Consider the following 18,269-nt stretch of genomic DNA (forward strand, 5'->3'; position numbering starts at 1 on the left):
ATAAGATCGTTTTTGGGGATGATCAACTATTACCAGCACTTCATTCCCAGATACTCCGCCGTCGCCAAGCCTCTCTTCTCTCTGTTAAAGGGCGAGAGAAGAAAAGGGAAGGAGGGGAAGTACAGACTGTCAAACAAGAAGTTGAGAGCCTCTGACTGGACCTCAGACCAGGAACAGGCTTTTGAGAAGCTGAAGACATCCCTTGTTAACACGGTGGTCCTGGCTCACCCTGACTTCAGCCGCCCCTTCATGCTGTCGACGGATGCATCCCTGGATGGTATTGGTGCTGTCCTGTCACAAGTCCAGGAAGGCGAAACCAGAGCCAGGCCTATTGCGTTCGCCAGCAAGTCCTTGTCTCAGTCTCAAAAGAACTATCCAGCTCATCGTTTGGAGTTTTTGGCCTTGAAGTGGTCAGTCTGTGACAAGTTTAGTCACTGGCTGAAGGGCCACAAGTTTACAATTTGGACTGACAACAACCCGCTGACTCACATAATGACAAAGCCGAAGCTGGACTGTTGTGAGCAGCGCTGGGTAGCTAAATTGGCAAGCTACGACTTTGACATCAAGTATGTGCCAGGCCGGCTGAACGTTGTGGCTGATGCCCTGAGCCGTGTGCCGTTTGTTAAGGACAGTGTTGGTCATAGGTTGCTGGAAGAGCCCTACCTGAGTCTCCTGTCCCAAGTCAGGGATATGTCGAGTGGCTCTGTTCAAGATGCCTTTCGGGTTTCCAGTGGTCACAGGGAACACCCCCCGATGAGTGTCGATGCTCAGGCCTCATGCAGTCCCATTCACATGCATACTCAATCCATTGAGATGGAAGATGTGTCTGCTGTTGTAGAATGGGAATGGGAGGCTGGTTCAAGGGCTCATGCTGTGGCAGTGCTGCAGTATTTGCCTCAGTTGGTTCCGCCTGGACAAGACTCTTTGCCTGCCCACACAGAGAGGGACCTCCGTGATAGGCAGTTAGAAGACAGAACCGTTTCCCGTGTCCTGTATTACGTGGAGAGATGTCGGAGACCTTCCAGGAGAGAAAGAGTGAAAGAGTCTGTCACAGTCATGAGATACTTGAAGCACTGGGAGAAGCTCGCTGTGAGCAATGGTGTGCTGTACAGAGTTTCAAGAGACCAGATCACCAAGGCAAGGCGGTCTCAGTATGTCGTGCCTGATTCACTCAAGGTTGAGGTTCTGAAGGGTGTTCATGATGATGCAGGACATCAGGGCCAGTTCAGGAGTCTCAGTTTAACCAGACAAAGGTTCTTCTGGCTAAACCTTGACAGGGATGTGAGAGACCATGTGCGCCACTGTCAGCGATGCATCGTCAGCAAGACAGTCGAACCTGAGGGGAGAGCTCCCTTAGAGAGTATAACATCAACCAGACCGCTGCAGCTTGTCTGTATCGACTTTTGGTCGGCTGAAGATTCCAGAAACAAGTCAGTCGATGTCTTGGTGGTGACCGATCACTTTACGAGGATGGCTCAGGCGTTTTCCTGTAGAAACCAGTCAGCCAAGCAAGTGGCGAGAGTCCTCTGGGACAGATATTTCTGTGTCTTCGGGTTCCCAGAGCGGATCCACAGCGACCAAGGGGCAAACTTTGAGAGTCAGCTAATCAGTGAGCTTCTCAGAGTTTCAGGTGTCAGGAAATCGCACACAACACCCTACCATCCAATGGGAAATGGTAGTGTGGAACGATTCAACAGGACCCTGGGTGGGATGATCCGTGCATTGACACCTGAAGCAAAGGCTGACTGGCCACGGCGTTTGCAGACGTTGACATTCATGTACAACTGTACGGTCCATGAGACGACGGGATACGCCCCCTTTTATCTCATGTTTGGCCGCATTCCCCGTCTACCTGTAGATGTCCTCTTCCGAACCGTCTTGAATGACTCATGTGTGACGAGTTATGACAAGTATGTAGAATCTCTCACTAAAGATCTGAGGGAGGACATGGCCATTGCCCAGGAACATGCCACGAAGGAGCAGAACAGGCATGCTCGGCTCTACAACAGGAAAGTGAAGGGGTCTGACATTGAGGTCGGCGACAGGGTGCTCTTGGCGAACAGGAGGGAAAGGGGGAAGAGGAAAGTCGCTGATCGATGGGAATCAACCATCTACACTGTGGTGGGCATGAATGCTGAGACACATACGTACAAGATCTGTGACACAGTTGCTGGACGTGAGAAGGTGGTCCATAGGAACCTGCTGATGCTTGTCAATTTTATCCCTGTGGATGACATGAGTGAAGTGTCCGACCTTGCCTCATCCATGCCTGAGACCCAATCGTCCATTCCAAGTGTCGACGGTGTGGGGGAGAACAGAGAACATCTCTGAGGAAGGGAGTGGGGATCTCTTGACTGGCCCAGCATCTGTGGACTCTGAAGGAAGGACCCGAGACTGGATTACACAATTGTCCGTTCCTAGTCTTTCGCAGGCCGACATTACAGACATAAGCAGTGCAGCCTCTGTGTCTCGAGACATCTCAGAGGGACCTGAGGGCCAGATGGAGGTTCGGTCTGTGAGCTGTGACTATGGACCAGTGAACGTCACTGTTGATGCTGACAGTTCTGTACACAGAGTGCAGGCGGATCCTTCACTTGACACTGTGACACGGACTGATAGGGCGAGAAATGTGCAGTGCAATGACATACAGAGTCCACCCGTGCACACTGATCAGGCTCGGTCTAGATTTGGCCGCCTTATCAAACCAGTTAGCAGGTTAACACTTTGGGTGCCGGGAGCCGTCTTTAGACGTCTTTGCTGGCCATGCTAAAGTTGCCGGGGGACGCTGTACGTTGTCTTTATATCAATATTTCAAAAATCTGCGATCGGATTCATAATGTCCCTCCGCTGGCCTGAGATCCACCAGCAGGACCCACTGAGCTCTCTGGCGGTTCAGGAGCGCCATCTGGTGGCCGATCGGCGCAAGCGCTTAACAGGAAGCGCACTAGAGGTTTTGCTAGACGTCCGTATTGCTTCCGGCCACTCGGTACATGTCCCGTGACTCTAGCTCGTCACTCTACATAGCGATCGATTGCCAATAACTCGATAAACAACATGATTTGGACGTATATACCATTATACAAGCTGGAGATGGACCGGGTAATAATATATCCCATAATGATAAAATTTCTACTCGACGATGATCGCCCAACGGCGCGCGGAGACTGGGGTGAGTTTCAGCGTGTAACGTTACCGTCTTCGATAATAACTGATATTATCAACATTTGACCCACATTAGATGATTGGTATAACGCTGCCCACGGAATTATAAACGCCCCCTCGCCCATCCGGTCAACATCAGATGACGTGTAGTAACTTCTAGAAGTACGTCTAGTTGGAATTTTTTATATCGCGCTGATTGCCATCAAACTGTATTTCATCATCAATATAATGCATTTGGGGCTATATATCACGTTCTGGAGAAAGCTGCAGAAAGAGATGAAAACATACTTATACATTAGACCATACTTTACTATGAATATGTGAATGAAAAAGTTTAACGTTGCTACACAATGAACAATACATATAGGACTTTGAATGGGCCCTAATAATGGCAATGTAGCAATAGAATTTAAAAAGTTATAGCCCTGCAAAGAAGGGGACTTTCTCCATAGACAAATAGCGCTGGCAATCTATGGTATATCATTAATTTAACCTTAGGCAACCAAAGTGTTAATACAGACCATGTCAAGGCAGGATGTTGTTCGCGACACAGGGTCCTTGTTCTAGGTTTTGACAGTCCAGAGTAATTTATCTTACATAATTTTTTTTTTATGTTGGGATGATTTATTTTCATGGGCTTATACTACACAGTGTATGAGGGTCTTGTGGGGTGTACAAGGCACCCTACCGCCAGTAGCTGGATTGAGAGCGTTGTTCTCATACCACTTCATCCTTATGGGATACTTTTGGAGTTGGTTTTGTTATTTTGAAGACCCAGTGTGTGTGTGGTTGTGTTGTACTGTGCCTTTAGTAGGTAGTACGTAGTTGGTGCTCAATGTCGCCAACATTCAGTGGGGGTGGGTGTAACAGAGTTAGAAATGATATTTGTTTGCATGTGAATTTTATCTAAATTGAGAAACATCATACCATATTTGTTTTGGGAGCCACCTGGTGACGTGTTGAGGTCATTGTATATCGCGCTGCATGTCCCTGTGGGGACACCGTATCTATCCAGCAGTGTTGTGAAGGGCCAGATTAAACCGAATATATATATTTATTTATATATATATATTTAATTGTATTTGTATATTCTCTAATATTCCCTGATATCCCTTGTATATTCCTTGTACAATATGCATTGAATATCCATTCTAGCCTACTGAACATCCCATAATAGTCTCCATTCTACTATTGGTCGAGACCTTGGTGCCAGGCTGCCATACCCCTCAGACCCAGTTCAAACGTACCGCTCGACATGTACGAACAAGTCCTAGTTCCGCGTAGGAATTTGGCTACCGCACCACTAATGGGACTATTTGTTCATAGTGCGTATATATACTGCGCTACTAAAGTAGGACTTTCTTTTCAGTCCAGTTTCTTACCCTCCAATAGAGTCACAGACGTAAAGCCTCCCCGCGATGCCACGTGTGGGAGTAAGGCCAAGTTCGGCCTACCATCGGTATTGAGACATCGTGTATATTAATATTTGAATAGTCATATTTGGCACTATATCGTCGAGTTGGACGTAGTCTATTAAGCTAATAATAGTCTGTTAATATATAGTGCTTCGTGCGGTGAGAATACTACCGTAGTCAGTACCCCATCGTTTCGGGCAGAGAACTGGCTGCTTACCCAGGGTGGTTGACCCTATGTGAAGCTGCACCCGAGGAGCCCCAGAGCCGACGAGCGAGTGGACCTGTATACCGGATTATTCTACCGACGACAGCCCGCCTTCCCAGGCACGGATTATGCTTTGGATACTTTGATTATTCTATGGATAAAGACCCCCGACACTACCGTGTGTTGGAACCCCCCCCCCTGGAGAGGACGCAAGGTGAGGAGACGCTCTGCAAGACGAGGTCTCTCCACATCTCTCCCCCGTGGACCGGAGAGAGCCGGCCCACAAAGAGTCCACCTGCTTTCATCTGTGGTCCAAGGATCGCCGGCACATTGAACGGCACTACAGTGGGTTCTCCTGGGATACCCTTGGCCGGACGAGGCAGCTGGATTCTACCCCCCCCCCCCCTCCTACTCCTGTCGGCTTACAAGCGACCGGATTAACCCCCTCTAGTGTATCCAGCCTATAATCATTAAAGTATCATTGCTGTTATTCCTTAACTATTCCAGGTCGTATATTTACCACCTGCGCCTTCAGAGATTGGACATTATCTATTGATATACCGACGAATACTCCTTGCCATAAAAGTGCATACTATTTCAATTCATAAATGTAATTAAGTGATTAAGTGCTTATTCTACACACCATCGCTGTGTAGGAAATAAAGACCTGTTTCTAATTCGTACATTTGTGTTGGATCCGTTTCATCTACGTGAGAGTGTTCATGATAATATATTTATGCCGTGTACTGGGTGGCCGAATATTAAGTACAAAGGTAGTGGTAGTAAGTATCATATCTAGTAATACAGTCAGGGAATTGTACCCCTCAGTTACAAGCAGTGTTGTACCGGTCTGCTTGAGGTAGGTTCCCCATTGAAGTGTAGCTCTGCTATTTCACTAATTTCTCTGGTTAGAATTTGTCTAAACATTAAACTGCAGTAACCTAGTGCATAATGCTCACTGTATTACATAACGTAATGATAGCTGTGTTGGTTTGACCGCTGGTATTGGTTCTGTGTGTGTGTTGCGTTTGCAAATGTTGGAACTGGAGGAACGTGTTATGGCGCGAATACTTTCTTTGTACAATAATCTTGAGAAGGAAGTCTAATGTACCGTTTTATGTTACACATGCAGGTCTACCAGATGTACAGTGACCAGGAAAACACTACAGCTGTTTTTATTTCATGTCTTTTTATAGGTATGTGGCTTCATACGTAATGCAAACATGTTATATTCGACGTCATTATATTGCTGAAAATCCACTGATGCACTTCCTGCTATGTCCAGCAGGTCGTGCAAGTTTACCAATTTGGTGTATAGACTTGCAAATTAATGGTATGATACTGTGTAATGGAAAGTAGTGGGTTTGTTATTTTAATTGTTATGAGAATGTAAAATACATGTACTTTTATAAATACTGTGTCATTGAGACATTATAAAAGGAGCAGTGTTGTACCGGTCTGCTTGAGGTCTACCAGATGTACAGTGACCAGGAAAACACTACAGCTGTTTTTATTTCATGTCTTTTTATAGGCAATAAACAGTCGAAAGCAGTTCCGTCTCTTCAATCTCTGACCAGATGACAACCGTTACATGTGCGTGCGTGTGTGTGCGAGTGTGGGTGTGTGTTTGTGCATGTATGTGTGTGTCTGTGTGTTCCTCACTTGTCCTCGTGTTCGTATATATTGAGTCCCAGGGCGTCCCCCCCCCCAGCCACAGCTCAATCATCACAGTGTGTGTGTCTCTGTTCGTCTCTCTATCTGTCTCTCTCTGTGTGTGTGTGTGTTTGTGCATGTATGTGTGTGTGTGTGTTCCTCACTTGTCCTCATGTTCATATATATTGAGTCCCAGAGCGTCCACCCCCAGCCACAGCTCAGTTCCCTTCTTGTTTTTGATCTCAAAGTAGTTGACTCCATACATCTCTAGGTCCTGAGCGATCTTCAGGTACTCCATCATAGAGTCCTCCCTGGAGACACACACACACACACAGACACACACATACATGTTATGAGTAGTGAAACATGTATTACCCTTTCAAACTTAACAGACACCAAACACATGTGTAGCCGGGCTCGTATTGCCATCTCCGCGTTGTGTTAAAGTTCGACCCCTGTTAAGGGATTGCCCCGAGTGCGTATCGAACAGCAGAACACTATACCAAGAGGTGAATTCACCTTTTGGTAACGTGTCTGCATGCCTTTTATGGGTGGATGAGTTTACTTGCAGTACCTCTACGGGCCACAGTCCCTTCACAACACTTGAAGTCCATCATGACTGTGGATATACTCACGGACCTCCGTTACACATGTACACACCCTGTACGTATACAAATAAAAATACACATACACACACATAGACACACACAACTCTAGTGATTTCCTATCATGTGCTTTTATTCTTTAATAATAATGTCCTTGCTGAGGCCACACACTGATCATCCTACTGTCACTAAATCTAAAAATATTCATGATTATTTTGATTGATATTGAAATCAGGATTATTAAACACGATTACTCATTATGAGAACATAATGACGACGACTGAATTAGTTTAGCCTTTTCTCCTCGACCAAAGGCTGCCTTTCATCTTCTACAAGTTACCAAAGACGTTTCAAAATAACTGGAGAAAAGCGCCGTGGCTCCTCCTCCCTCTCAGCTGAAACTACTGTTTAGGCTTGAGGGGGGGGGGGGGGGGGGTGGAGCACTGCTGTGAAGGAAGGGTGCGCTGCATTTACAACACAAGACTAATAATAATTGTATCTTGATTATCTTGTTTTCATGATCGCCTCTTCTTCCTTAGGCGCTTAACACTTTGAATGCCACTCACAGCTTTTCTCGGGTTTACCCCCCGCGGGTTGAATGCCCATCACGAGAATACTCTGTTTTTTTAGTTTTTTTTAGTTTTATTAGCGATCTGAAATCATATTGCATCAAGCGAGTCTACCGTTGGAGATCCAGTCACCTCAGGCGCTCAGATGTGAAAAAAGCGCCCGCTATCGTCTCCCAGATGGTAAATCACCCTTTTGGATTGGACTCAATGAAAGTGAATGTGAGAAACGATTTCTGACTCCACATTTTACTTCTCACTGATGTAACCGGGGTCTACCAGAGTTCATTCTGGAGCCTTGGTGCCGCGGCGAATATGTGTTTTACTGTATACACGATGGATCAATCAAATTAACGATTTTTTCGAATGGCGATCGGAAATTGGAATAAACCATTTGGATACCATCTGATCTCAGGTAAGGAATCTATGTTATCAGTCTTAGGATAATCAGACTCGTTTTTACGGATATATAAGCTTTCTTTTAAATTCCATATAGATAACCTAGCTACAAAATTACGGCAAAAGATTGGTTTCTTGTACCGTAACTATGTTCTGTAGGAAAATAATTGTACAGGCTGTTTTTTTGTCAATATTGGACTATGGTGATGTCATTTACAGGCATGCGTCTGCGTCTACATTAAGGCCTTTGGATTCTGCCCACCACTCCGCCCTAAGATTTATTACGGGTGACAAATATGATACTCACCATTGTCTTTTGTATGAGAGGGTAGCTTAGGATGAGGCCCCACATTTTTTTTTTTTACTAGACATCACTCAGGTGTATTATTGATGCTCTCATTGATACTATGTGTGTGTGTGTGTGTGTGTGTGTGTGTGTGTGTGTGTGTGTGTGTGTGTGTGTGTGTGTGTGTGTGTGTGTGTGTGTGTGTGTGTGTGTGTGTGAGATATATAGAGAGAGAGGGGGGGCTTTGGTAGACTATTGCATTGGTCCATTCATTGAAGATGAACGCAATGCGACATCCTTTACTAGGCTCACCCACCAACAGTGCAGGTGCTGAACTGCTGATCCGAATGTATAGGTAAAAACCATATTATGCGTTTTCATCAATAAAAAAATGGAAAAAAAGAAATTCGCTTGCGCGCTTACGCACGCTCGCTTTCACTGGGGGCCTACAAATACATTCTTTCATGGGGCCCAGAATATGGAGCTACACCCCTGATCATGGGTATCTTTTTATCTACAAAGCAATTATTGGCAAACTTCCACCTTATATTACATCTTTGTTGGTCTGGAGTGCTGTCACCTACATATGGAGCATTGGAAAATATAACCTCTACCGCCGGCACCAAGCTTGGTGACGCGAGTTGACGGGAGGTGACGCAGCACTGCCTGGTTCAACCAGTAGGGGGAGTCGAGTTACAGGGTGGAGAGAGGGAACTATCGTTTCTATGTGTGTGTGCACACACTACAGACATGGACATATTATTTTGCAATGTAATGCTTTTCTGTTGATTATTTGACTGTCATTGGTACAGTAATGGTGTGGTATTTTTGATTAACGTGCGTTTTTTATGGATAATCAGCTGAGATGTACAGTACAGTATTATTCTTTACGTTGAGACAACCCAACATGCTAGCCCCGAAGACCCGCCCCTACTCTGCCTCTGATTCGCAGACTGTGGCTCTAGTTCGGCTCTGGTTGGGGGAAATGTAACTGGACCGTCGATTATTGTGATCAGGCTGTCCTGTGGATTTCAGCTGTCGCTGTACTGAATTTACTGGTAAGTTAACTTAGGTTTAACGTTAGTTTGTTTACTGCAGTTATGTCAGAATGACAATCAACTAAGGTAACGTTACAGTAGCAACTGCTCAAATAAAGCTGTATCCACATTGCTGTCAAGTTAACGTTATGGTCCCTCGAAAATTTAATGCGACCTCAAGGCTTTTTAACACTGGCCGGCGGACTACACAATTTTCACTCTGGGTGAAAGATATATTGGTGTTAGGGATGCTCGATATTGGCTTTTTTACCCATACCGATATACTAATATTGTCCAACTCTTAATTTCCGATACCGATATCAACCGATACCGATATATGCAGGGTTCCCCCCCCCCCCCCCCCCAACAAATTGAATAATTTCAGGTAATTAACATTACATATCTCTTGTTGTGGAATTAACACAACATTATGCATACTTTTGACAATAAATAAAATCAGAATTTGTTCTTACTTGCTTGCCTGGGTAATAAAGGTTATAGAAATGTAAAAAAATAAAAATTTTAAATTGTGTGACCAGTGTGACCTCTCCTATTCTGTCCTGCCTGCTGTCTCATCCAGGACCGACACGGAATCAGGTGCTGGAGCAGTAGAGTGTGGTTTTATTCTGTATACAATTTGGAACACACAACCACAGCTTGTAAGGTACAAGACAGCATTGGGTCATCTCCATCAGCAAGGGATTCATGTGTGCTTACAGACTTGGATCAAACATGGATCGTATAGTAGAATTTGTTTTACAAAGTCTGATAGAAATACAAATAATAACAATATTTGAGTTGCCGTATGTCATGTATGTCATGTTATGATGAATTTAAAATGGGGGACCCTGATGTAAACAAGACTAAAGTCTTTCTCTGGTCTACATCCCCATAACAATTGTGTGTATTGAGCTGTACTGTATTGTACCCATTCTGCAATCTGAAGAAAAGTACAAAATCACTGTTTCCACGTAATTATTTCTTATGTTTGTACCACAGCTGTGTTCTAAGCGTTGCATATAATTTCCCCTCCACTCTGTGTCACTGATCTCTCCACACAATGCCAACCCAATCCTGATGAATTGAAAATGGGGGACCCTGATGTAAACAAGACGAAAGTCTTTCTCTGGTCTGCATCCCCTTAACAATTGTGTGTATTGAGCTGTACTGTATTGTACCCATTCTGCAATCTGTTAATAAAGTTTTCAATCAATCAATCAAAACCCCCCACCCCCCTACTGTATACTCGGAGGTGTTATATTTTGGGGGTTGGGAAGTGAGTCAAGTCTGCCTGAATGTTCAGGGACTTGAAATCACAATCATTTATCCCAAGGCTCCAGATCCACTCCATGATGATCTGTAGGATTCAACAACAACAGTTAATGTACAGTAATACTTGTTAGCAGCTGCAACAAAGTGATTCAACTCTTGACTAGTGCTGGCCCTTCATTAACTGAAAATACCAAAGGGTTGTCTAGTTCTTCTGATTATTTAATACTCTGGCTGTGTATCACTGTCCTGTGTTTTGGTGGAAATAAACGACACACTTGTGTTGTCAAAGTGAGTTGTCCATGCCTTCCTGTGCAGGCTGCAGTTGAACAGTTTAAAGTCACTGCCTACAGTATACTGTCCTTGCGACATACTAGTGTCATGTCCAAGGGGTGTACTTGTACATCAAGCTGCCTCACGCTACGGAAAGGCTCCTGCCCCATGTGCCATTACGGCTCGAGAACCATTGGTTCTCAAAGGCAAAACTACTGTAACAGTAGTTCAGGCAGACTTGACTCACTTCCCAACAATATAACAAGTCAATATAATTAACTGGATCATCAAACATGGATCATATAGTGGAATTAGTTTTAAAAAGTCTGATAGAAATACAAATAATAACAATATTTGAGTTGCCTTAACTGAGATGTTATTTTATTTGTCACATATAAGGTACATGTACATTACAGTGAATGAATGAAGAGGGACATCCCAACAGGCCACATTGTTTATGGTTTGATTCAGTTTTAAATAGACAATAATAAAAATAGTAAGATAAAATAGACAGAGTAAAATAGTGCAGTGCAATAAAATAGTAGAATAGAATAGATACAACTTATTTTTTTGCAAGGTGATCACTTAGTGCATAATCAACAACGCCGCTGTTTGTTATCCTTTGTTTATCAGAGACCAGGGCCCCGTTCCCCGTACCTGCTTCAACTAAGTCGATCAAGATGTCATTATCCAGATTCAGTTAACCCGATGTTTGAAGCCGGGATTTTCCTGTTCCTCGAAGGTGGATTCAGTCTCGTTAACTCAAGCCAGACTTGAGACCCAGGATAAGTGCGCGTGCCCGCCTCAGCCGAGAAGGCAGCAAGTGTCGAGAGCAGAGATCCTGATTCTCTAGCGGCATTGATTGATTAATTGATTTAAAACTTTAGTAACATATTGCAGTACGGCTCAATCGCCTCGCCGACAAGTTAAATGCGTTATCTATAGGCTAATTTTAAGTCCCTCATTACCTCAATCAATCAGATTATATTTCTTTAAACTTGCCTGCTGGATTGAATAATCAAATGAGATCTTGCTAGCGAAAATAATTAGTTAAACTGTTATACAAAATAACGATACGGCTCTCTTCCCATTGATTGATGTATAGTCGATCTTTTACTTATCTCCACTGTGGTGTAACGGGTTCTTCTTTTGACTTTCACGCAGACGACCGGGGTTCGAAACCTAGTCTTCCCCTTCTTTTTGCGATGTAGGAATAATTCAATTTGGTGCACGTTGAGAGCTATATAAAGAATGACATCCTCAATGCATGTAGATTTATAATATTTTAACTTGAAACTAGGCTACTTTGGCGTATAATCATTAATATTATATTCCAAAAAATTATATTGGAAACACGGGGTTTCGAACACCGGTCGCTGGGTTGCCAGGATTGAGCACTACCGCTGGGCCACTGTGCCAGATGGGATAAATTCATTGTTTATACATTAATGAACGAGACAAGATCCACAATCCACGCATAGACACTTCAATTTTATGCTTGAATGAAACACAATCCAGGCGCTCCATTAAACATCCACAGCGGAGAATATGAAAGGAATCAGAGCCAAACGAGCGATAGGTTTCAATCATTAGAAATATCCCCGCGGGATTCACATTTGCAATGCTGCGCGTTGTTAGAATAACCACATAATGTGTACATCGCACCGAGCGAGCGCCACGGTATATATAACGTGCATTATTTAGGACAAAGTGAATTTAGTATCAGCATTTTGGGTCTATTTTACATTTCAAAAGCCCCCTCTGGAAGAATGGAGCACAAAAACGTAATTCAGAATGGTATAAAGCAGATCCTAGACTGTGGGAATAATTTCAGGAAACGCGCTGTCACTTTCTTTGCGGGGGCGTGGCTGTGCTTCATCCGGCTAACTTGAACTTAAACCCTGCTTTCGACCAGGCTCAAACTTTTGGATCTGTTGTCATGGTGATTTGGACAATCCAGGTACGGGGAGCCGGAAAGTCTGGCTTAAGTCAGACTTAACCGAAAGTTATCCGGCTAACTCAGTTATCCAGGTACGGGGAACGGGGCCCAGTATTAAGTCGATTATGGTCTGAGAAAGGGAGGTAACTCTGGTACTGTAGGTTCAGTGATGAGCTGGTGCAGGTCAAACAATTTGCTATAGTTCAGAAGGGACTTTAATCCAGAGCTCTGTTTAAGTAAATCCGTGTTGAAATCTCCCATGACAACAACTTCAGATTTCTCAAAATCTGTGCACTTGGAGCATATCTCCTCTAGATCATCATAAAAGTTGCCCTGATCTGGTGGCCTGTAACAGACTCCAAAAATAATTGGTTTGCTTTTGGGTAACAGAATATCAAGCCACAGCGCTTCTACCGTGTCGTGTGCAAGATCTGATTTAATATTAAAACCAATGTCAGACCTAATATAAGCACACACACCTCGGTTTCGATCTTTCCTTACAATTATATAGTTCTCAATCTCAATTTCGGAGTCGCTTTTTGAACTGAGATATGAAACTGTACTGTACTGTATTTGAATCAGCTAGTTGACCAAAAGAGCTATGCAAGGCTAAATAATAACGTTTAGATAATAAAAAGTGTGTTTTTTTCAAGTCAGCTTTATTTGAACTCTGCAGAGGAAGGACGAACTTTGCAATGTATACTCCAGACATAAACACAGTATTAAATATAAAAACAGGAGTAAGGCATAAATAACATTAACATAAACAGGGGGGTATAAAAGATAATTGCACTATCCCTTAATGTTGTGTGTGCATGTGCGTGTGGGGGAGGGGGGGGGTGCAAGGGAGACTGTTGTTTAAAAAAAATAAAAATAAAAAATTTAAACTTCATTTTTTAGCGTTTATCGCTTTTTCTGGTCAAGCATGACCGACAGAAACAGGTTGAATGGGATATAGATCAGGGGAAGACACTGAGAAAATACGGCGAGTCCGGGAGTCGAACTCGTGTACCCCAGATCCGTGACGCGCACGGTTGTCCCCGACGCCGAAATAGCGCCGAGATACGCGGTGAGCTACTGGAGCTCTGTTGTTTTAAATTTTAGCTGAGTTTAGTGCACATATTGATGACCGAGACTCTCTCCACGCATCCCCCGTCGATGTACAGGGGCTGTATGTCGGTCTTCTTCCTCCTGTAGTCCACGATCATCTCCTGGGTCTATAGCTTACTGTATTCAGCTGCAGGTTGTTATTTTTGCACAGGGCTGACAGCTGCTCTACTTCATCGCGGTACGCGGTCTCGTCGCCTTTTGAGATGCAGCCCACCATGGTGGTGTCGTCAGTCATCATGCCTGCAAAAAAGAAAGATTTTAAAATGTATGAAACACAATCTCATGAAGCTCATACAGAACCAAGTGTTTCACTGTAATGTACATGTACCTTATATGTGACAAATAAAACAAAACTTTAATTCATTATATTGTTTAAAATATATTTATAAATCAGTACTACTGAGTAATAATGCTAATCAGATGTATGTAGTGTACAGAGTTGTAGTATTATTATGTACAGTGATACAGGTATAAAGACACTATGGTAGTGGCCATACTGGCCAGCAGCGTAACTAGTAAGAGTAGGTAAGGGATGTACAGATATAGATATAGTATCTACAGATATGTAAATGTCATTAACAGATTGCAGAATGGGTACAATACAGTACAGCTCAATACACACAATTGTTAAGGGGATGCAGACCAGAGAAAGACTTTCGCCTTGTTTACATCAGGGTCCCCCATTTTCAATTCATAGTGATATTTGATGTATTTGATGATGATGATGTTTGATGTATTCAGGGCCATTTCACGTTGATTAAACATTACACATTACATCCTGCTAAATGAACGTTAGCTAATGTTACAGTACGGCCAGCCTTGCGGTCGCATTCATAACGATAACGTTAACTTGACAGCAAATGTGGATATGCATTTGAGCAGTTGCAAGTGTTAGTTGATTAGTTGATTGTCGTTCTGACATAACTGCAGTAAACAAACTAACGTTAAACCTAAGTTAACTTACCAGTTAATTCAGTACATGATGCACAGGACGTGATAAAAATAGTCGACGGGTCCATCCAGTTACATTTTCCCCCAACTAGAGCCACAGTCTGCGAATCAGAGGCAGAGTAGGGGCGGGTCTTCGGTGCCAGCAAGTTCGGTTGTCTCAACGTAAAGAATAATACTGTACATCTTAGCTGATTATCCATAAAAAATGCACGTTAATCGAAAGTCGAAAAATACCACACCATTACTGTACCAATGACAGTCAAATAATCAACAGAAAAGCATTACATTGCAAAATGATATGTCCATGTCTGTAGTGTGTGCACACACACACACACACAGCGGTGCGCTGGATGGATATAATTCCAACTTGACTTTGCGCCTCTTGGCGGCACAAAACAGAAGCCGCACCCACCCTAATAAAACCATTTGACGAGGGCGTTAACGGGCGGTAGAGGCCGTTGGAATGACGGTAGAAAAGACCTCCATTTCCAATGCTATTACTGTACCAAACTCGTTCGAATGATCGGCTTGTGCTCAGGGTGCCTCGAGTTCGGTCTGACCTTGGAAAGTCTGCCTTCTCCTACGATGCTCCATACACATGGAATACCCTGCAAAAGACTCTAAAGCTCGGAGCATTCCCGTCATTCATGGAGTTTAAAGGCATTGCACTTGACCTATGTACTGAATCATGTAATTGTTTTTAATCCATCATTGTAGTAATTGTAATTCATTGTAATTATTAACTGTTATGATATTTGTGTCCTTTGTTAACTCGTCATCACTGTAAATGAGGGAAACCTCAGTGCTTTCACGAGTATAAATAAAGGTTTGAAATGAAATAAGCGTTTCCCCTATATGTGATATGGCTGTTTTGACTGTAAAAGCCATCAGGAAATAAGAGCAGCGATTATCAGCGTGCGGCACGAGCGTGCGTGCGCACACATAATACTATCGATTATCTAGTGTTTATTTGAAAACGATTCATAAATAGGCAGACGAATGACAACGTTCTAGAATATTCCAGTAAAAGACGATATCATAGAATGTGTTTTATTTTCCGCGAAAACGAGTGATTTTCAAAATGCTATCAAACTGAAATGAAACGATAAAAAAACAATCTGCTTTGACAATGATGACTGGAAAATTTGTCTTTGATAAGCGACGGGCAGATTAGACACATAGCCATAATTTAAAACATAGATTAGGCGATATTAACGTTAACATTGGAGTGGATTTGGGCATTCAAGGGGGTAAAAAGGAAAACACGGCTGGCTCTCAAAGTGTTAAGGAAGTTCAACGTGAGTCAGAAGATCCTCAAGAACTTCTACTCATGCACAATAGCATCAGAACAGAGCATCCTGACTGGCAATATCACCTCCTGGTTTGGGAATAGCACTGCACAAGCAGGGACGTGGCAAGGGGGGGGTGATGCAGGGGCTGCAGCACCCCCACCTGGCAGGGAGTTGTAACTGCAAGGTTGTTTTAGCTTTTATTCCATTGTAATACCGTATCCTACTCAATGTCACAGAGCGGCACTGCAGATTTACCCTACTCTTAGAATTCAGAAAAGATCCTCATAGGGGCGCTGTCTCGATGATGCAGTGTTCCCTGTTATACAGACCGGTGTTTTAGGCATATAAACAAAGGGATCCCGAACGCGTGAATACTTTGGGCAGCCGAAGAGTGCTTCCGCATTGCTCTGATTGGCCAGCGATAATGCGGCCTACGCCGCTAACGCGCGCATGCGCATTATACGCCATTACGCACTTGTCTCCCTGTGGGGAGGTGGGTGCCGCTGGTGTACAGCTGAGAGCTCCAGCATAGCTATGTCCGCGAGCTAGGCGCAAGCCAGAGTAAAACACAGTTTTCAATCAATCAATAACAACATTAACGAGACTCTCGTTGTGTCTATTCTGCTAACGCTAACGTTACCTCTCATTGCTTTAACGTTACCTAGGCTCTCGCGTCTATCTGCTAACGTTAACATTAGCATTAAGGCTAACAAGCTGTAACGTTACCAGTCTCACGTCTATCTGCTAATGTTAGCATTAGGTAATAACCGGTTTAAAATGGATGGTGATTACCTCACGTTGTGTCTATTCTACTAGCATTAACCATTAGTTACTAGTACAAACAATCAATAGCGAGTTATATTGATCACGCTATGTACGATAGCCATGCTAAAACGCTAGCACAACATTAGCACCTAAGCTAACAACAAGCTTAACAAGTCAGCAATCTTTTTGTGAGACTAAACTCTCCGCTCGGTGGCAAATTGTGTTGATGTCGGTTTTGTTTCATCAATAAATGAGGCAGAATACACAGTGACTGTATCCTTTTTTGTTTATTGCACTTGTTCCTGCTGCTATGCGAGACATTAAAGATGGCGGCTTTCTGTTTTTCTGGAGACGCTCCAACGAGTGACGCGTCTCTCTTCTGACCAATCAGTGGTCTGCAGTGTTTCACGTGACTTGCGATCTTCTACACTCGTGCGTAGAGCTGGTATTCACAAAGGAGAGCGCTGGCCAACGATGGCCAATCAGAGCAATGCGGAAGCACTCTTCGGCTGCCCAAAGTATTCACGCATCCCGAACGCGGAACTGAAAGTGGGTTAGGGAAAATCTTTACGCTATCGGGCTGCACCGGGGAGAAAAGATTATTGATGCCAAGACGAAATGTTGCATTTTGCTGCATTAAGGTAAGACAATGATTAATCTATTATTGGATGCCTTCATTTGAACACTTAATTTGCACTATATATTAAAAGAGGAAAAAATTTAGGCACTGCGCGGTCATTGCCTCCCCTTCAACGCAACCCGCCGCCTATGACGTTATTATATCACTTATCTCAGCACCCCCAACGCTGACTGAGTTCCCACGGCCCTGTGCACAAGACCGCAGCAGACTACAGAGAGTGGCCCGTTCAGCCGAATGCACAATTGGAGGGGGGCTTCCCACTCTCCAAGGCATTTACAACAAGCGGTGCATGGGCAAGGCTAAGAGAAAAATCAAAGACTCCAGCCACCCAAACAACTGCCTCTTTGAACTGCTGCGGTCAGGCAAGCACAGAGAGACTCAGAAGGAGCTTCTATCCCCAGGCCATCAGGATGCTCAATGAACAATGATTGCTCAATGAACAATGATTGAACAATGAACAATAACAGGCCAGCAACACACCCACAGCACACACACACTCACTTTAAATAAACAACACACTGTAGCACCCACTTTATCACACTTTACACTTTATATTTATGTAGCAGCCTGAATATTCTACAAAGTATTCAGAAGTGCTAACTAACTGTTACTTTCCCTGTGTGTGTATAACGTGTGATTAACAGTGTTCCTTTGGATAGCTTAACAGTGTTCCTTTGGATAGCTCGCCCAGTCTAACGACGA

At 43.7% G+C, this 18,269-nt stretch overlaps 1 protein-coding gene across 1 annotated transcript in view; it reads right to left on the bottom strand.

Annotated features, from left to right (window-relative positions):
* The window catches only part of LOC311229102 (radixin), a 218,209-nt gene that overhangs the window by 31,705 nt on the left and 168,235 nt on the right, over window positions 1-18,269 (bottom strand). The window contains exon 7 of the mRNA XM_084315113.1: window positions 6,600-6,746. Coding sequence (XP_084171239.1) covers window positions 6,600-6,746 — 147 coding nt within the window. The remainder of the gene's footprint in view (window positions 1-6,599; window positions 6,747-18,269) is intronic.

The sequence above is a fragment of the Notolepis coatsorum genome, assembly GCF_963971535.1.
Source record: "Notolepis coatsorum genome assembly, chromosome: 5".
Classification (NCBI taxonomy): Eukaryota; Metazoa; Chordata; class Actinopteri; order Aulopiformes; family Paralepididae; genus Notolepis; species Notolepis coatsorum.